This window comes from Nicotiana tabacum, unplaced genomic scaffold (genome assembly GCF_000715075.1).
Source record: "Nicotiana tabacum cultivar K326 unplaced genomic scaffold, ASM71507v2 Un00001, whole genome shotgun sequence".
Lineage (NCBI taxonomy): Eukaryota > Viridiplantae > Streptophyta > Magnoliopsida > Solanales > Solanaceae > Nicotiana > Nicotiana tabacum.
This window is the reverse complement of record NW_027438239.1, coordinates 2,872,538-2,893,788: the sequence shown is the minus strand read 5'-3', so window position 1 is coordinate 2,893,788 and position 21,251 is coordinate 2,872,538. Positions and strand designations below refer to the sequence as shown.

The following is a 21,251-nucleotide window of genomic DNA, read 5'->3' as shown; positions in this document are numbered from 1 at the left end:
GGAATCGGGTTACAAATTCTTGCAGCAACTCGGACTCTCCTTGTGCAATCCTGAAAATATCAGCCTTTCGGGCCTGTACCTTTATGGCCACAACATTGGCCTTAATGAAAGAATCCGCGAGCATCTCGAAGGAATCTATGGAATACTTGGGCAAAAGCGAATACCACGTCAAGGCTCCGTTCGTAAGAGTCTCTCCGAATTTCTTCAACAAAATCGACTCGATCTCATGGGGAGCTAAATTGTTCCCCTTCACCGACGTAGTATAGGTGGTGATGTGCTCCTAAGGATCTGAAGTCCCATCATATTTCGGCACGTCAGGAATTTTAAACCACTTTGGGATCAATTCTGGTGCCGCGCTTGGTTTGTACGGCAGCTGAGTGTACTTCTTCGAGCCTGGCCCCTTCAGTATTGGTGGTGCGCCCGGAATTTGGTCAATGCGGGCGTTCACTTCCCTCATTAACCATATGAGTTCATTTTTGAAGGGATCACTCTCATTGTTGTGACCAGACTCACTCCCCCCGGCCCCAGCGAAGCCGACCTCGCCCCTCGAGGTGATGTTATTGACCCTCTGCGTTATTTGATTTGCGGGAGCACCAGGAGGAGCTGAGCCTCGTCCATTTGCGTTATTGGAAGCACCCAATAACGCCTGTTTCAGCTCTGTCATAACCTTATCCTGCCGTGTGAGATGACCTAAAATGGCCTCCTGTTGCTCCTGCAACACCCTTACCGCTTCGACAACGTGCTCTTATTCAGCATCATCAAGAGTCACCTCTCGAACATGTCGTGGGTATTGCCTTCCGTGGACCAATGTTGCTTCGTTCCCCTCACTGCGGGTATCGCTGATTGAATTCTCGTGCTGAGGCTGATTTCCTTGGGCCTCAAGATTGTGTGTGTTGTTAACACTATTATCTGCCATTTTCTATGATTTTCTGTTAAGAACAAATAATCAAACATGTTAGTAAAAGAGGCAAGGGGACCAACTTAATTACACAATTGTCTAAGCCCTACCGTGGGCGCCAAACTGTTTACCCGTAAAACGGTACAGTTAAATTTATACGTAGTTTATAGACAAGTGAATTAATTTGATCCTGAAATAATAGATGAATTAGACTAAAATATAATACTTAGCCTTGAGATGGAGATAAAATAGCAAAAATAGCAATTCCGGGAGTAAGGCTTCCGGGCACAACAACAATGATATCAATAAACAAGAAGATAAAATTATATTGAGCTTTGAATAGAGTGTAGCATATGTTTGTCAGAAAATTCGTGTTCTTTACAATGATAACATAGCTCACTATTTATAGCTGCACTTAAGGAACAAGGTCCTAGGATCAAGCCCCCTTTAAAGTCAATTATGAGGGCCATTGAAGAATGTGTAACGGCAAGGAGTGAATGCCATATTCCTTGTAACGGGCCGTGTACTTAATGATGTAGAATATTCCTCATTAAATGCTACTGGGTGGTAGACATTTATTTCATCTTTATGAGTATCTTTCTCTTCGGGAACTGACGGGATCGTTGCCTTCGGTTTCAACTATCTTTTGTCTTTCTTCGGCTCCACGTGTCACTTCCTCATACGATCATTTAATATAGACATATTTTATCCTATACAATAGCTCATAAATGTAGTAACTCAAATAAAGTTCAAATCAATACTAATGCTAATAAAACAAATTCAATTCAATACTAGAAATGACAATAGTGTTGGATATATATTTTTAATTTTGCATTGGTTTATAATGAAAATACATAATTTAGTTTATCTTTTTCTTTAGTGCTTAGTCATGTAATTAATAGTACTTATTAGATGTACTTATTTTAGCATGACTTATATAGTACTTTTAGATTATGTTCATTTTTATTATGATTTATTAATTAACAATATTTATTTTATGTGATTTTCTTATCTTTGTTATTGAATATTATAGTACATTGCTATATTTAGAAATATTTAGAGCACGAGTTACATATTTGTGCTATGAAAACTTTACTGGGGAAAAACCAAAAATCCAAAAAATCCGAGATTGAAAAATCCCTCTTTGTTGGTTTGATTTGGTTTATATATTTATAAATCCGACTCCATTGGTTTGATCCTACTCACCGATGTACACCCCTAAAGGTATGCATGAAATTTCCCTGTGAAAAATACAATAAAGTGCTAAAAACGTAAAATTTCACTTTGAACCTATGGTTTGAGTGCAAATAATCTCCAATGATTAGAAAGCCATGCTCGAGAAGACAAATGTTTAATTTGAATTTTAGAGAAGTTTATTATATTGTTGCATATACACCATCTGATAGAAATCAAGTATCATTACTATATCCTTACAGATTTCATTAATGTCATCATCAATTCATTGTAGACATAAAATTGAGCTTTACAATACTCGTAATCTCTGACCAAACATAATTGTCATTACCGTGCCAAGAAGAACACAATAAATGGCCAACTAACAGCAAATATACCAGCTCCCACATGCAAACGTAAAGAAAGAAGAATTAACCAACATGGGGAGGACACTATCCATTCTTTATTTTATACATAGATAACAACAAGGAGGAGGAGGACTATGAATATGATTTGGGTTTTGTATAGACAAAGCTTAGTCTTAGACAAAGCTTGCATAATAAACGGATATCAAACCTTAGTCTAAGACATGACGACTTGAATCTCTTATGTTTAGACGAGTTTGATCTAACTCGATATCCTTCTAAATATCAAATTTTGGAAAATAAATGTACATAATTTAGGATCAACAATTAAATTGTATCCCAATTGCAATATGATGGACCAAACAATAACAAAAACTAATGATGCAATATATATTCTAGTTAATTCGTTCAATTCCGAATGCAAATCTTAATTTGGATTTATCTTTAGTTGATGTTGTAAATATTCCGCGCGTGCAGCAGCCGTAGAGTAATAAACATACTGACAAATCCAGGCGCCTGAATACTGTGCTTTAAATGAAATCCACCCTCCCCAGTAAATGCAGAAAAAAAAGTTCACAGCAACAGAATGAACTAATAACTACCCTCAACAACACTTCGATCCAGAATTTTGAACTACCAGATCAATGGCTTCTTCAGAAATCGAAATCGTATTCGACTCCAACGATCAACAGAACTCGGGTTTTCAAAACCCTAATGAACCAGCCATAATCGATGTTTACTCTGCTGCCGCTTACGGAGATTTTGACAAACTCCGAAAATTCGTTGAAATTGACGGCGTTTCCGTTTACCAGCCGGACGGCAACGGATATTACGCACTTCAATGGGCTGCTCTCAACAACTTCGTTGATATTGTCCAATATATCATCGAGGTACTATCCTTTGTTTTCTTTTTTATATTGAGAATATCTAAGTTTTTTCATTTGGAGGTAAATTTTGGTGTTTTTTTATTTGGTGGTGTGTGTAGCACGGAGGCAATGTCCATGCGACCGACAATGCGGGGCAGACTGCATTGCATTGGGCAGCAGTGCGGGGCTCAATTGCTGCTGCTGATGTGTTGTTGCAGAATGGTGCGCGGGTTGAGGCTGCTGATGTTAATGGTTATCGGGTAATTAGAGTACATTCTTTACTCGTAATGTCCAACTAATCATAATTATGGTATTGTTGTTGATATTTTCAAATTTATCTGTATAAGTTGGTAATTTTCCTATAACTCATTTTATTGTCATCTTTAGTTTTGAATCCCTATGAGTTAAGCTCCTTTAGATTTTTCTCTCTTGCATCTAGGATCAACATCCAAAGTCAAAATGATTTACAAGTTTGAAAGAGTTTGAGATTGTAATCTTGCCAACTGAACAAGCTTTATCTGTGTATGTTAAGTCTTTTAGATTATGAATCTACAGCTCCCAGTTTGATGCAATAGAATTAACAAGGTTCCTAGCTGATATTTTTTATGAATGGAGGAGTGTTGTAGCTGGGAACACATAGTGGAAAAACTAAAACTCAATTTGGTTCAGACTCTTTGAATTAAAAGGACTTTATTTTTTTGGTTAAATTAATCTCCACGTGTAAGCTTTCAATGAAATAAAGGATCCATAACCTAGACTTGTATCTGCTGGGACACTTGGGGCAGATGGAGTATATTTGCCTTAATTATTCCTAATATCTTCTTTATCTTAGTTTCTTCCTCCTTAGTTATGGGCTTCTCGTTCTCCCGCTTTCTCTTGATCATTACTCATCTTCTATTTTCACAAACCTAGAAAGCATGATGTATTACATAAATCAAATCTTTGACAGGGTGAAACTCTGATTTTAGAGCCTTCTAGAAACTAATTTTCTTTGATGAGGCTTTTCTTGAAGGTGCTTTTTCATTTATATCAACTGTTGAAGTATGCATTCTTCCTTTACAGGCAGTTCATGTTGCAGCTCAATATGGACAAACAGCATTTCTAAATCACATTGTTGCAAAGTATCAGGCTGACCTTAATGTACCGGATAATGATGGGAGGAGCCCTCTTCACTGGTATGATTAGCAACCCCAGCATTTATAGTATGAGTTTTCGGTTTTGAGTTGCAGATACATCATCTTCTTGATTTCCAAATGGCAATTTTTCTCATGACACCTTGCTATATTTTCATTCTGATCTCTGGATGTGTTTGTGGTCTGTGTTAGTTTCATGGCAAGTTCACTTGTAGTTTTGATGGGATTGAAATTATCCTCCTATGTACGGATATTGCTTATTGCCTTGCCTGAGATCTGGCTTCCGTTCCTAATCATGAATTCTGAACAAACATATCAATTCCAAGATATCCTCCTCTTTATTTGCAATTATTTATTTTAGTTTTGTGCATCTCGCTACACAATGATCAGAAACTAATTACTATATTGGAACCTGTTTTCTGCTGGCTCCGGGCAGTCTAGGTAAAGTTAGTTAAGCATGTGACATGATCCTGAGAAGTTTAAGAGTCAAATATTTTGAATATGTTAAACCAAAAATCTTAGGAGAAGATCCTTTACCACTCTAAGTAGCAGATAGTCAGGGAAGCAAAAACATGGAAGTTTTACATGTCCGTGGGAGTTGCTCCAGCGTTGGTTCCAAGAAGAAACATTAGAATGATCAGATTACAACACAAAAACAAAATCCATCTATTCCATAGATTCTACTATCACAAATAATAGATTCAAGTCATTCAGCCTACAATAGAAATTACGAAAATAATTTTTTGATGAAGTAAGATAATTTCATTAAATGGCATCAAGAAGATGCATAGCAAAAATATACAACAAAAGTGTGGCTGCTCATATGCAAAAACTTACTGAATAACTAAGGAGCAGACACAATCCAAAAAAGATTCAAAGCAAGTTACAGGGGCCTGGTTGAACCAAGTAAATAAATTGATTAGACAAGTTGCTTTAAGCGAGTGATTAGGAGTTGAAATCCCATCAAAACATCTGCGATTTCTCTCTTTCCAGATGCACCAAAAAATAGTAGCAGGCACCATTTGCCAAGTTTTTTTGATGGATTTCCCAACTCTCCATGAGCACTAGCTCTCATAAGCATCCTTGATACTGTAAGGCATGACCCAGGCAAGTCCAAAAACTGATAAAAACATGTTCCATATGTCAGCTGCTACTGTGCACTGAAGAAATAGATGTCTCACACTCTCAGATTCCTCCTGGCACATAAAACATCTGTTCACTGTCGGAATGCTTCTTCTTCTGAGGTTGTCTTGACTAAGACAGGCTTCATACAGGCTTGTCCAGATAAAACCAATTACTTTTATAGGGAGTTTGGTTCCCCATATAAGCTTCCATGGCCATTTGTCAATCAGAAATTACCAAAATAATTCCGATGACTAAAAGGTCGTAAACGCTATACTGTGCCTAAATCTAATATGGATGTCTCTTCTTCTTTCTTTCTGATTTCGCAATTGCTCGAATAAAAGAAAAAGAGTTGACGGGTTATCTGGTCAGAAGCTGTGCGTCGTACAAAGTAACTCCTAAACTTCTTTAAAAGAGTCCATTTAATAAACGTAAGACAGTAAACTGGGGAAGAAGTGTTGCTTTTAGTTGTAGAATGAGAGTAAGGTGATGAAGGTCCCAACTCGGTGGATTGGTGTTGCACACATGTCTTAGTGGTGTGTAACATTAAGACTCAAGTATGGCTTGGATATGTAAAGTTGGTGTCCATGTTTTCTGGCTTTTGTTATAGTTGGATTGGTACTTTTCCCTCTTTCTTTATGCTTGTTCCTAACTTCCTATTAGTAGTTTCATGTCATCAACTCTAAACAGCAAGATTGAATCATTGATTTACATCCTTCTCAAAGAAATCATTGATTGACATTGTATAACACTCTTGATTTTGACGTAGTCTTCATTTTTCAAGCTTTGGTGTGCCTTTCTACTCCAAGTATCTTAAATCTTTTGTTCCTGGTATTGCATGCAATTTGGGGCATTCCGCATTCCCTATTGGACAGTGAAAATTTTGTTTTATCAAGCATTTCCAGACACAGTTCTTGCCCTCTGGTGTTGGTTTGTAGAATCTAAAAATTAGTGTTTAGTGAGTTGATCTTTGTGTTAGTTCTTTATATTATTTTCTGGCAGCAGTTCCATTACGTTATGATTTTCCCATAAGCATTTTCTCTGGTATTTCCAACTAGGGCTGCATACAAGGGATTTGGTGATACAATTAGGTTACTTCTATTCAGAGATGCTTTCCAAGGGAGACAAGATAAAGATGGTATGTTTATATTGAATGTACCGTTTTCTTAAATTCTTTGGTCTATATGTAGTGCTTTTGCAAGTTAGGGAGACGTTTTTAATACACGTGGCCTGAACCAATCATAGTCATCAATTATAACAATTTGATGGAGATTGAAATAATAGATGCAGCACTGAAGTTGATGTGTTCCATAATGTTGCTTCAGAGTCGATGTTATGCAACAGTTATGGTTGTGTAAATGTCTTATAAAAAAAAATACTTGAGTTAATATGAAATGTAAGTTGAAGTGTCTAATAATTTCTTCTCTTGTCAATGTTTGGATTCTAGATGGAGATGATAAGCAATTTATTATTTTGTTTTGTGGTGCTTCTTTTAATAAATTGATGGTTTCTGCATAAATTTTATACTTTGTTAAAGGAATGAGTTTGTGTTTTGTTAGTTTCCAGGAAACTACTGTTTAATAGTTTAAACAAGGGTTTGAATTTTGGGGCTGAATGCCCCTCCTTTTGCTTGAAGAAAGCAAGTGTTTGAATTTCATGTGATCTAGGTCAAAACCGTAAACTTTATCATCTTTTGATTGTTTTGTCCTTGTTGCTATGACAATCCTCTTACGTGGATTAATTATCAGATTCCGGTTCCTTCCTTCTTTAGTGAATCATTACATCTTTTTTTTTAATAAGAAGGGAATCATGATATCATAATGGCCTTTGAACATTTAATAAATCTTACTTATCCAAAAAAGAATTTTTTTTAATGAATCTCAGTGCTCAAAACTGCATAAATATCATAGACATGTTATATGATTGGACTCTATAAGGAAGGGCTACCTTTTTTAATACATGCGCTTACTTAGTCCTAGACTTTTGATGCATGAATGAATCTTTTACGTACTGATGAGAAAGTGCACATATATGTTGTTCATTGAAGTCTTCCAAATTCAACTGACATCTAAATAGGAAGATGTGTGAGGAAAGTAACACAACAGGACTTTTGTGTGAAGAATTGGATATTGAGTTGTTGGTTTGGAGCAAGCTATCAAGGGTATTTACTAAGTGGAGAATGAATTCCAGAACTTCTTTGAGCATGTCTTCTTGTTGATTTGAAAAAAATGATTGGGATTTTATGAGTTTTTCTGGGATGGACCTTTGGAAGACTTAGAATGTGGTTTGCGGTTCTTGTTTTTTTCTTTTGGGGTGGAATTGCTTATCATTCCTCCATTAATGCATGGGCCCTATCTTTCCATTGCAGCGTTCTAAGATTTTGGCAGGGACATATCTGAAAGTTTGGGACTAGTATCCCATCAGCTTTATCCCCCAGGGCTTAGTTCAAGTGAAAAAGGTTGCTTGTGACTTAGGTCACAGGTTCGGGCCCTGAGCTATGCGAACTAAGCTTGATATTTAAATGGAGAACGGTGGGGGGGGGGGGGGATCCATTAAGCTTATCCAAAAGGCTGTAGTTGGTCCTAAGGTTGGCTGTAGATGGATTTCTCTGTCATCCAAAAAAAACAAGTATCTTATTGGCTTCACCTGTGGTTTAATTACTCACTTTTTCCTCGAGGGTTGTGACCATGATGTAAAAAATGCTTTATCTGGAAGAGGTTTTGGTTGATCTTTATTTTAACTAAGTTTTTACTGATTGACTATACTAATTGCTATGTATATACATCCGGACATCAAATTATTGTTTCGAAGCACAAACATAGTTGTATAATGCTGATTCTTCAAACATTTGCAGGTTGCACTCCTTTGCATTGGGCAGCATTAAGAGGAAATGCAGAGGCTTGCACTTTACTTGTACATGCAGGCACAAAGGAGGACGTAACAGTCAAAGATAAGGCTGGATTTACTCCTGCAGAGCTTGCATCTGATAAAGGTCATCGGCAAATAGCACTTATACTTGTAGGTAACTCTTTGTATAGAAATTATCTATTGCCCATAGTGACAGTTTCTGAAGAATTGAAAGATTTGCCTAGAAGTTCTGTGTGTGGTTGCTTGTATCCGAGTACGATGACGAATGAGATTATATATAACATATGGTGCTATCTTAATCCCCCCAAAAGGAAAATAGTACTATTGTGAAGATTTTGTTATCTGACGTGCTGGGTTATGCAATAATATGATGATCCTTTTATATTCATGTATGTATGTTTTTCCTTTTCTTTGTAAATAGGGATTTTGGGGGTGGGGGTCATGTTGCTGGGCGGGTATTTGTGATGAATTTGGAACGACTTTTTCGTTAAATGATTGAATTTGGATTCTTGCTGAAATCCATAATTTGCATGGATGACTTGGACTGTCATGGATTTCAAGTCTCAAATAAATACCTTAGAGATGATGAAGATCATTTTGATTCACTTCTAAGTGGTCCTGCTATTTAATTGAATGTTTCTGGGTTAATCTTTCTTGAGCTAAATACTTTGTACAAGTGGTTTTAATTCATTTTGTTACGAGAAGAATGGATGTCTAAAGACTCTAAACTAATGGGGCGTCCAATTTATGATTCCAAAAGGTAAAAGCTTCTTCAAACTATAAATTCTCAAACTCATGGCGAACCTAATAATTCATAGTGAAATAATGCTTGTGAGCATGTTTCAGGATATGTTAATGCATTGGCCATCTCTAGTTTTTGTGCTTCACCTCCTACTCTTTTCATATGATGCACAATTTGAATCAAAGGTGAATTCATTTATTGTAACACATATACTGCTCTACTTTTGTGGCTCTTATCCCATGAGATTTTTGAGATGGAAAAGGGAAGTTAGCATGATGAAACTCATAAAGCTTGCAGAGTAAGTTCCAGTTTCATCATATCCCTTGCACAGAAGAATGATTGCCTTGTGAGGTGTTAAAAAAATTGTTGGATTGTATCAGGATAAAACCTTTTACCTTTTCTGGTTGCCGCAATGAAAGAGGGAGCGCCTGCAGTGTTCTGGTAGCACATGACACTGTATTGGAAAAGGCAGTCCTGGCTGTTTGCATTGAAATTTGACTTATTATATGTTGCTGCATCATTACCAAAGCTAGAAAGTTTGGCATGGTTGCATTTGGCATTATGTAGTTCAGATGTGGAATGGTGGGTCCTCTAAAATGCAATAAATGAGAGCTAGCAAATAAGGTGCTCACTGCTCATCCTTGGTGATTCCTCTGGGATTTTCTTTTGTATGACTGTAGTGTTTGGGCCCAGCTTGCGCAAGCACCTCGACTATTCCATCGGATACCTGTTACCCACCAGCACAAGTACCGGGTAACTCTGCCCACCAATGCTTAGACAGATGGGAAGAAATCACCTAGTGTTTTTTGCCTCCACTGGGATTTGGACTGAGACCTCATGGTTCTCCTCCCACTTAATTGACCCCTAGGCTACATCCTTGGATGCTTCTCTGAGATTTATGCTTACATGCTTTCAGTTTCATTTTTGTTGCAAACATTATACTTTTATGAGATTATGCTACCAGATTTCTTATGATTTGCTGATTTTATTACCTTCTGTTGCGTGTGATATAATTAAATTGTCAAAGGCTGCATTATCAGTTGGCAATAGAACCTCAACCATCACCCACTACAACGAACTTAAATATATGAAAACCGAAAAGGTTAGTTAACAACATATAGGAGTCTTGTGCTGCACGAAATAAGGAAAGTTTCCTAATTCTTGGAATTCTTTATTTATGACATGATTTTTAGAATAGTCTGCACAATATCCTTTATTTTTCTCATGGCTAACATAATCAATTGAAGCGAAACGTATAGTAAGTATTCATATAGCTGGCCCCAACTAGCTTGCAATTGAGACGTGATGTTATTGTTGTTGTAATGTAATCATTATGTACACTCAGTGCAGTATTCTTAATATTTTCTTGACTTTCTAAAAAGACTCAGTGGTGAAGATTTTATTAGGTCATCCTACTTTTTCTGAAAGTTTAATGCTTAACTCTCCTTAGTAGTTACTCTTTTTCTGATAACTACTTTCCGGGTTGCTGCTCAATCAGTTTATATTAGAATTTCAACATCCTTCTCCCCCCAAACAAACACAAAACTATTAAAAAAGTTTAGCGGCTAAGAAAATTAGGTCATCTGTCATCCTACCATTTTGAAGAACCATGCTGATCCTTCTATCTATTGTTATGCAGTTATTATCTATCATCTGCTTAGCTGTGTCTTGAGGCTGGAAGTATTTTGTGTGAATGACAGTCTGAAATTCAATTCTGTGCAGTCTAATGCCCAACGTTCACTGCAAAAGCAGTGGAAAGACAATGTTTTCCCTGCTAAAATGGGGGGAAAAGGCTACGCTCCAATTCTATTCTCTGTTGTTGTTGTCAACATCATTCTCTTCATCAGTTCAGTCCTCTTTGGTGGGTGATGGTACTTCTTGTGGTATTTTGTTTTTTCTTCTAGTTGGAGGCAGCAACTTGCTAATTGTTACTGGACTGGATCTTGTTTTCACTAGCTCCTGGTCTTACAAAAGTTACTGCTGTTGTTGCACTTTGGGGATGGACTGCTGCTTCCCTGGCAGTTGGCGCGCTCCTGATGTTAGTGCGTTGCAGTAGGTAACTTCTCCTGTTTAATTACATGAATGATATTGAGGCAGCAAAGCCCACTTAATTTACTCTGTAGATTGTACTAAACCCCGTATTGTATTAAAGCCAATAGGAATTTTGTGGGCTTTATTCTATTAAAATATCAACGTAATCAGAAGCTTCATCCTCCCTTCCCCTGTTCCTTTCATTTTCGCCACTATCATTGATGAACCATCTAATCAATCAATGCGCTCTTTCTTGTCCTTTATATCACTATGATCCTTAGGCATTGGTTATAGATTTTTGGAGTTTGTCCTGTACAATGTTGGATTTAAATGAATGGGCTTGTTTATGTGGCAGTATTCTTGGCCCTGAAAGTTATACTTAAACGTGTTGTCTTATGTGTTTCTTTTTGGTAAATATATGCCTGCACTTGGCTTCTCATGCCTCGTTATGGCAGGATTCTTGGCCCTGAAAGTTATACTTAAACATGTTGTCTTATGCGTTTCTTTTTGGTAAATATATGCCTGCACTTGGCTTATCATGCCTCGTTATGGAGCTAAAGATCATTGTTTCATTCTCATTTGCAGTAAAGATCCAGGTTACATCAAGACAGGGGTCACTTGTCAACCTGATGCTCAGGTATTCACTCTCATTTTGGATTTATTCAACAGCAATTTTAATATCTTCTAATTTACTTAATGATGTTAGCTGATTCTTCCAGGATGCACTATTGAATATTGATCTGAACAATACTTCCAGCTGGACTGGGAACTGGTCTCAGCTTTGTCCCACCTGCAAGGTTTCTCAAAAAAACCTAGTCTTTTTAGTTGTTACTACAAGATATATACTACCTTTAGATGATGCATTCATTTTGTAATGTTGATCGTTGAACATTTTTATGCAAGATCATACGACCTGTTCGGTCAAAACACTGTCCTACTTGCAACCGTTGTGTTGAACAATTCGATCATCATTGTCCCTGGGTCTCAAATTGCGTGGGGAAGGTATGACCTTATTTAAAAGCTACTAAAGGAACATATACAGTATACAAAAATCTGCTAGCCATTGATTTTTGTCTAATTCTTTTTTACTGGATACCTGATTTTTCCTTTTGTTTTGTCCTTTGCGGCTACCAGTCTGGTTAGATGCAATACAAATGAGTGTTAGTATTTTGTTTTTTACTTCATATTCCTGTTTTCACTCCTATGTTTCCTCACATCTTCTGTAAACTACGTTAATACTACTGAAGAGTTTCTTGGTCCATGGAATTTAATATTATTGATGCGGCTTGCGGGATATAAATCTCTAATCCTGTAACTGTGGATTACAGCAATTATATAACTACAATAACGCTTCCCTTCTGAGTTTTGTCGGGCATCAATCTAGTTTCTTATTCCTTTTTTTTTTTTTTTTTTTTTCCCTTTTGACTGTCTTGCATCAGTTTGTTGACTTCCTCATTAAATGCAGATTACGGCAATTCTTGCATATTCCAAGCTATAGGAGTTTTGCAAGTATTTTTCTTCAATTCCTGCAGTTTTGACCATTGATTTCATTGTCATTCTTGCTGAACCTTGCAGAGGAATAAGTGGGACTTCTTCGTTTTCCTTTGCATGGGTTCTTTGACATCTATAATTGGTGCTGCGGTAGCTGTCCAAAGTATGTTAAAAGCACTTTATCTTTAGTCTTTAAGACTGGTAGTAGCTTATACTAATAAAATGACACTGGTTGCTTAAGACAACTATAAACTTATTACCTCTTGCAGGAATTTGGACATCAGTACCATCATTGGTAGATGATGAATCTTGGTTACATCATGTTGTCTTTGCGTATCCCAGTATAATCGCTTTTCTGTTCATGGATGGGGTTATTCTGATTGCTGCTGTAACTCTGTGTGTAGTACAAATATCCCAGGTATAGATTAGATTCCTTGGTTTTCTTGTCCTTCCTGGTCGTTAAACAACTGAAGCCTATAGATACTTTGCTCATGATTCACTTTAGAGGTCAACCCTAACAAACCCCCCCCCCCCCCCCAAACCCACCAACCAAACAAAAGAAAATAAGTGATAAATGGCCTTACAAGGGGATGAAATTTCCCAAACTAGTCAATATAATGAACCAAATCCCAAGGGGATGAAATTTCCCAAACTAGTCAATATAATGAACCAAATCCCATCTATATCGACAGTTGTATACTTGCTTCTGAAACTAATTTTTGACTCCATTTGAAAGAACTGTAGGTGGGTTATTAAGCACTCGAGACTTTCCAATGAGCATAAGTTTAGCTGCCTTGTCTTCTAATGTTCATAATAGTGAATTTGAAGCTATACTCAGTAAGATCATTGATTGTTTAGACAGTTTTTGACATATTTGAAGCAGTTTCCAATGTCTTGGACGAGATGGTGCTGGATATGGAATGTGTTGGTAGTCTTGTCCTTTAGGCAGGCTAACTTGACTTGCGTGAATTCATCTCTTATGAGAGCTTTTAAAGAGAAAAAAGGTGTTGGGTGGCTGAGGGTTTAATGTGTCGGCTTACCCTCTGTTATGAGTGATTTAGTAACCTACTAACTTGCTATAGTGTTCTATGAGAAATGGCTTGAAGATGTATCCCAACAGGTCATCAGTGTCGATGCAGTGGAGCTTTCCTTTATGAATATTGCCTGTGTGTCACAATAAATGATTGGAGAATTGAGGCAATGTACTATTTCCTTGTGTGCAGATAGCTCGGAATATTACAACCAATGAAATGGCGAATGCTATTAGATATGGGTATCTTCGTGGTCCAGATGGGAGGTTCCGGAATCCTTATAACCATGGATGTCGAAAGAATTGCTCTGATTTCCTTATCAATGGTTACACAAATGATGATGAGATCGCATGGCCACCTCTGCAGCACGTTGCAAGATAGCAGCAAGGGTCTGTGGATGCATATATTTTCCATATGAGCTCTTCAGTGTTTCTAAAAGAATGCGAGGTGCTCAGGTATATTTACATTCACATTGTAAAAAAAGGATCATCCCTCAATATTATAGGAAAATATAATCCCTAACTCTTGCTGCATTGAAATGATACTGTTCTCTGTACATCTTCATGTATCAAATGTTCGAGTGATGAGGAGATTTTTCGACAATTAACGGAAGGAGTGAAAGACGTATTATCAAGGAGAAACTTTACTGTAATTTCATTTCATGTTCTAGTTACTTCCGATTAAGCAGTTATATATTCATTTTCCGTTATTTGAATATTCAACATAATTGTGATTAGTAATTGTATAACACCTCAAATCTAGACTGCCTTGTATTTAAGATTAAAAAGGGTAATTATACTATATTATCTATGAGTCATTAGCAATGAAAAATCAAAACAAGATCCTCCCGCTATTCCAAAAGAACAACACGTATCGTCTGGGATTTTTCAAATATATTTAACTATAAAAACTTTTGATTCATAATAGTTTTACAGTCTCTAATTATATGTTGATCTCTTTTTAAAAGGACAAAAAAAATATAACATCCAAATTCATACTGTAAGCTACCTGCATCGATCCTCGTATTTTAACATTTGCTCATTCTTTATAGGACGGGGAGAGTACAATTGATATGTTATCAAATTAAATCATTTGAATAAACTAGGCACATATCTATCAACTGTAACCAGGGAAAAACGACTAGGATCACCACAATATTTCAGTATATAATAAAATAATACACGCATCATAAGAAATATAATAAATTCAAGTATTTATAAAGGACTGCTGCTATGTCCTATAAGTTTCCAGTCTCCACTTCATAATGTCTGCAGTAGATGAGATCTGCCATGCACAGTTACAGCTACATTAACACGGCCTATTACTCAGATAAGAAAGAACAGAGAACGCACACGCTAGTTTATCAAATGAATCCAGCCGCTAAAACTTCTACTTTCAAGGTTCTCTTTCAGTAGAGAGTGGTACGATGTTCATCTCAAATAATGCCAACATTTTATTTATTTATTTATTTTGATAGTTAAAAGCTCAAAGAAAGAATACAACATACAACTTCAACTTGGACTACTTTTAAATGTCCAAGAGAAAATAAACATGCACAACAAAGGTAATCACAAGACCTTGCTTCACAGCCCATTGAACTGACAAAAAAATCAACTTTGTTGGATACCACTAGGCCATGACTGATTCTTCACTGGTTTCAGAATGTCTGTGATCTCTGATAATGTTTCTTCATCCGTCCCAGTCGTTGCTAGCTCCAGGGCAGCTGCTATATTTTCCTCCACCTTCATGTAAAAGATATATCAGGAATCAGGACACTGAACACAAACATGTGAGTGGACACACAAGAGGACCAACATAAAACCATACAAAAGGGATGCATGGGCTAAGCACTTAGATAAACTGTGCCGGGCATTTGTTGCAAAATTCTGATCCTTGAGCTTTCAGCTCAAAATTCTGTTCACTTAGAAAATCTCATGGTCCTAATCAAAGGGTCATGGTTTTCTACCTAATCCTACTATTTGTTTTCCAATTGTAGTCTGTATAAGAAAGTAAATCCATTTTTCATCCGTCAATGAAGTAATCATTTTGTTTCCTACTCTTTTTTCTTTCAGCAACATAGTTAAGCTAGCCATTCCTTTTTATGAAAAGTGTAATAAACAATATCACTACCTAAAAAAGAAGAAAACACGAGTTCATAAGCTGACATAAGAGTCATAAAATGAAGAATTAGAGGTAGAGGATGTCTATTGAAAAAGATAACCTCTTTAACGGACTTCATTCCCACTAGTACGGATGAAATATCGGTATTTGCTAAACTGTATTGCAAGGCTAATTTTGAGATATTCTTTCCCTTTCCTTTGCAATGATCAACGGCAGCTCGGCAGGCAGCCTGGTGAGCAAAAGTGTGCAGAGACATGCGTTAGTAAGAAAACCAAGAAAACCCAGTTTTATGTTGTTTTCTTTTGGAAAAGATTCAGGAAGAAGCATAGAGAGTGGAGAGAAGAACAACTCCGAGAGAGTGGATACGGCCAAGTACATGTTGAAAACAAGACATCTAACATCATAATTTAGAAGCAGTCCATGGAATTAAAAGTCAATTGCTTGTTCTGAGCTAGATCTTCTGTATGTTTTAATTTCAATAAGCAATATCTTGAAGGAGTTAATTTTTGGTCCGAGTATCACAACTAAACGTTTAAAGCAACCTGCAGTTAATAGCAGATCAGATGGAAAAAAATGATTAGAATGCAGAGATAGTACAGTAACTAATCTAAACTGGGAACTTTTAGCAAATATGCCAAGCTCTTATAGGGGATAATGTTAGTCAAGTGAAAAATGAATAACTGACCTTAAGTTCAGAAGAAGCAGGGTGCCACTCTGGAGCTCCAGCCTCAGTAAGAAGACCCATTGCAAGAGGGGAAGCACTGATCACACCCACACCCTTGCTCTTCAGGTATGGTAACAGATCCTCCAAACTTGAATCGTTGATACTGTAGTGACAATATGACAGGATGACATCAACTGTCCCTGGAGGTACCCGATCAAGCACATAAGTGAATATCCCCAATGGAAGGCCGGTTATACCAATGAAACGGATCTTTCCAGCTTGCTTCAGTTTCTGAAGGGCTGGAAGCGTCTCATTAACAATCTGTTCAAGACATAAGAAAAATGCCACTAAATCTACATATTTCCACAAAAAAAAATTGTGACAAGGCGGGAAAGGGGGGAAAGGAGGGCTATAAATTTTACGTTCAAAACAAAGACTACCTTTTGGATAATGTCACACCAAAAGATAGAATTTTGAAAACCATACATAAAACACTGAGAACATATCATGTAATTTGATATGTAATCAATATAACAAGTTGAGGAAAGATTAGAAGCAATTTATAAGGTCACCAAATCAACTAACGAACCTATGGGACAAACTAATACTCACTTCAATTCGAAGGAAATTTGAAGGAAAAAAGATTCGAAGTACGAGGATCAAAACATTTAAATTCAGCATGAGTCCTCAGTTTTCTAATAATAATAATTACATATTGGAAACTCGTAAAAAGTATTACTCCTGCCAGTAATAATCTTTCTTATTTAATATTAGTGTTAGGAGAAATCATAGGTAAAGAAGACTCCTAGAATATCGTGGAGAAGAATCAAACATAAGTGATCAATAAAACACCTGATCAAGAGATCCAAATTCAATATCGTGACATTGCAAAATATCAACATAATCAAGCTGTAGCCTCTCCAAGCTCTCATCAATACTTTTAGTCACTCTCTCAGCACTGAAATCAAATCCCTCTTTGTACCTCCCACACTTTGTTGACACAATGTACTCATCTCTAGGCGCTCCAAGAGCCTTCAAAGCCTTCCCTAGTACCTTTTCCGATAACGTTCCTCCATAGTACCTGAAAAATAACCAATTTAAATAAATGAAGAAAAATTTCACAGGTTAACATATCAATTTCGAATTCAACAGCAAAATGATTCACGAAGCGGACCAACATTTCAAATCAGCATATGCAGAGATACCTGCTCCTTTGTAAAATTCAAACGTGCAGAGTCAGATCCAAAAATTTAAATCAATAGTGCTATATCCACTATTCATTTATAACATCAATTTTGTAAAATAAAAATATGTTTTTTTGCAAAACAATTTCAACTATATCTGTGAGTTTCTGAAAAGTCTCTAACATGGAAGCTGATATTATATAAAGATATATTTCTTAAAAAAATTCAACTATATACATATATTTGTTCTTTTTTATTTTATTTAACTATATGTGTGAAAGAGTCCAATGTAGTGAGTGCGATATATCTCTTTGCATCTGTTATCAAAGAAAAGAAGAGAAGGAGAGAGATTGAGTACGGGGAAGTATCAAAGAAATTGACGCCGTGACGAAAGGCTTCACGGACGGCGGCGAAGGCGTCTTGTTCGGAGACATCGCCGAAGACTTTGCCAAGAGGAGAAGCGCCGAAGCCGACGGAGCTGAGGTTGAGGCCGGTGTTGCCCAGTGGTCGGAGCTGCAATGTCTGAGCTGCCATCTGAGGGGAGTGTTAGGGTTTTGAAATCTGAAAGATTCACTTTCTCCTGAACTGCAGTAGGAAGATGACAAATGTGAGTGGATGAGAGATCTGGTTGTTGATTTTCCGGGAAAAGAAACAGTTGGTGCTGACTCGGAAATTGAAAGGTACACGAAAAGGAATCTTTCCATGTTATGGGCTACTATTGGGCTTTTCTTGGGCAATATAATGGGCCATCTTTGATTGGAATGGACTCTTGGGCCTGCTTGAGATTGAAGGACAAAATGAGCTACTCCTTCTATATAGTGAAAATGGCTTGTTGGGACTTAACTTCCCATTTGGTTAGAATAACTTGTTAAAATTACTAATTTTTTCATTTATTTTTCGAGATAGAAGATTGTATCAAAGCTATTAACTGACTCGAGAAATTGAAAGCTTTTTCTTGAGAAATAAAGCAACAAAGAAAACTAGCTAGAAATCAAGCAAGGAAATGAAACCTCAATAACATATCTCCCAAAACGCGAAGAAATGCTACAAGGCACAAGCAGATGCCATTCAAAATGAGAAAGAATCTTTGTTGTTGTTGTAGGCTACCAATGGGCGGCTATTCATGGGAAAGGTTATGGCTCATCTACGCCGTTCAAAACCGAACTGAACCGAACCGATAACTTATTAGCTTATTGGTCTCGGATTATTGGGGTAATGGATGGTGAACAGATTGAGATTTTATAATTAACGGTTTAACGGTTTGGGGGCGGATTACTCAATTTTCTTATCGGGTAAATCGTTTACCTGTTAAGAATTTTTATATTTATACTTTTACCCCTATGTATATAAAGTACTATTGAAATCCTAAATGGCTAAATCCCTAATTTCTATTTTCTAATTCTCAATTGTCTGCAGCCACCAGAGGCAGAGAAGTCGTCAGTCTCGTCTCTCTCTTGAAATGAAAACTGAAAAGTCGAAAAATCGAAATCTCAATGATTAATATGTGTATGTCTGTATGAGTTGTCTTGATGGTATTAAAATTTTGGTTAATATGTGTATGACAATATGAGTAGTCTTGAAGACTATTCAATTAAAAAATACCATTTGGTTAGATCTTAGATGGTATTAAAAATTTGGTATTGATTTGAAACTGTTTGATATTGATTGAATGATTGTTCAAAAAATTTCTATTTGGTTTAGCCGATAAGCCGCCCGATAATTGTTAATCCGATACCAATTCGCCAATTGTCTTATTGGATGGCTAGCAGATTATTGCATTTATAATCCGATAACTGTTAAGCTGAATCGTTAAGCGTATTATCCGCCCAATCCGCCCGATAAGCACCCCTAGGCTCATCTTTGATTTATGAGATTTTTTCCTTCCTATACAATATTTGAAACTTTATTACCAAAATTATCTTAGTTTTGTATATTACCTGCCCTAAACAACGATTACTTACAAATTATATATAATCCATTATTAGTGTCTTAAATTAGAGGATTTAGTTATACTTTTTTTCTTTTTTCTCTCCTCTCCTCTCCTCTGCCGCCTCCCTCCATATATAATCCATTATTAACACCTTAAATTAGGGGATTCAGTTACATATTTTTTTTTTTTTTTTCCTCCTCTCCTCTTTCTCACAGTGCCTTAATTGTAGTATTTTATACAACACTTTTCATGAACCTTTCAAACGAGAAGTGCCAAAACGGCAATGTGTTCCAGAAACTTCAGTTGCTAATGAATCTCATCCTGGCTCCAGCAGCACAAGGGAAGATGAGAAGGAAGTTGGGGATACAAGCAATTGTGAGAAGAAAGAACCACTCCTGAAGAAGAATAAGTTTCTTAGTCACCTAGTTTCATGCTAATGTTGAGAGTGCAAAGAGCACATCAGTGCATTTCGAAGAAGATGAAACTTAATTATTTTAAATGCTCAAAAATATTCTTGTATCCTAAACTATTCCCACGAATTAATGCAAAGGTGCGACGTAATGATTTTCACCCACAGTAATCATTGCGATTATCGTTTATTTGGAGGGTATATATGTCTTCGAAACTATACAAGAAATTTTCAGTGAGCTACCGATGGCTTTATTTGGAACTTAAATCAGACAAGTTAAATGCCGGAATATTTAATTTTGATACAAATTTGATACAAATATAATAATATATAAACTAAAAATAGATTTTATACGACTAATTATATAATATACAAATTTTTTAATAACTTATCTACAACTTTCATACATCATTTTTACCCGGTTAAATACAACTACAACATCATACAATTTAAATATAATTTTCATACAAATTTTATACTCTCCCCGTTTCAATTTATGTGAACCTATTTTTCTTTTAGTCTATGCCGAAAAGAATGACCAATTTCCTTATTTGGAAACAATTTACATTTATGCAATGATTTATAGCTACACAAAATATATGTGCCTTATTTTACACCATTTTACATCACAAGTTCAAAAGTCTTTCCTTTTTTCTTAAACTCTGTACCCAGTCAAATGAGTTCACATAAATTGAAACAGAGGGAGTACAATATGTCTTTTGTATTTATTTTATATATGATTTGTATATATTTTGTATGTGGTGTGTTCTTCTTCCTCTCGGAAATTTCAATAATTTTTTTTTTCTTAATACAATTTCGATACATATCAACAACTTTATGTAAAAAGATAGTATTTACAACTTAAATACAAATTTCGTACAATGATTCATACAATTTACAACTATTTTTTAACTTTCATACAATATTCAAATAAAAAATATAATATAACTAAAACATAATACAATTTACATACAATTATAATACAACTTTAATACAATTTCGTAAGTATATTGTATGTCATGTCTTCTTCTTCTTCTTCTTCGAGTTTTAACCTGAAATTCAGCCAAAATCAAGTTCAATCTTCACCAAATACCCTCAAAATTGAGATATAAACGCCAAAAAATAATTTCAATTGGTTGCAACAACACCCAATCTAAACAAACAATAGTTTTTGAAAATACAAATTCGAATTCAAAGGTTCAGAGCTTTTTAATGGCTGTCAA

At 36.1% G+C, this 21,251-nt stretch overlaps 2 protein-coding genes across 5 annotated transcripts; one reads left to right on the top strand and one right to left on the bottom strand.

The window, feature by feature from the left end:
- Positions 1–2,907: 2,907 nt before the first annotated feature.
- LOC107824482 (putative protein S-acyltransferase 23) lies at positions 2,908–14,442 on the top strand. Of its 4 annotated transcripts, none has more exons than XR_012707037.1 (13): positions 2,908–3,326; positions 3,422–3,562; positions 4,365–4,477; positions 6,616–6,695; positions 8,412–8,575; positions 10,890–11,028; positions 11,124–11,223; positions 11,784–11,835; positions 11,918–11,995; positions 12,102–12,200; positions 12,664–12,852; positions 12,959–13,107; positions 13,913–14,442. XR_012707037.1 is itself a non-coding variant. In XM_016651260.2 (13 exons), the coding sequence occupies exons 1-13, from the start codon at positions 3,081–3,083 to the stop codon at positions 14,099–14,101; spliced, it is 1,629 nt and encodes a 542-aa protein (XP_016506746.1). In that variant the 5' UTR covers positions 2,908–3,080; the 3' UTR covers positions 14,102–14,442. The 4 variants fall into 4 exon arrangements, 3 of the variants coding, with proteins under 3 accessions (XP_016506746.1, XP_016506745.1, XP_016506747.1); XM_016651260.2 differs by having other exon boundaries at positions 12,774–12,852; XM_016651259.2 differs by having other exon boundaries at positions 8,412–8,579; positions 10,807–11,028; positions 12,774–12,852.
- Positions 14,443–15,155: 713 nt separating this feature from the next.
- LOC107824481 (L-galactose dehydrogenase) lies at positions 15,156–18,355 on the bottom strand. The gene is made up of 5 exons (XM_016651257.2): positions 18,048–18,355; positions 17,358–17,586; positions 16,527–16,826; positions 15,942–16,070; positions 15,156–15,462 (listed from the first exon to the last, which is right to left on the bottom strand). Exons 1-5 carry the CDS (start codon positions 18,221–18,223, stop codon positions 15,331–15,333), a joined length of 966 nt encoding a protein of 321 aa, XP_016506743.1. The 5' UTR covers positions 18,224–18,355; the 3' UTR covers positions 15,156–15,330.
- Between the last annotated feature and the right edge of the window lie 2,896 nt (positions 18,356–21,251).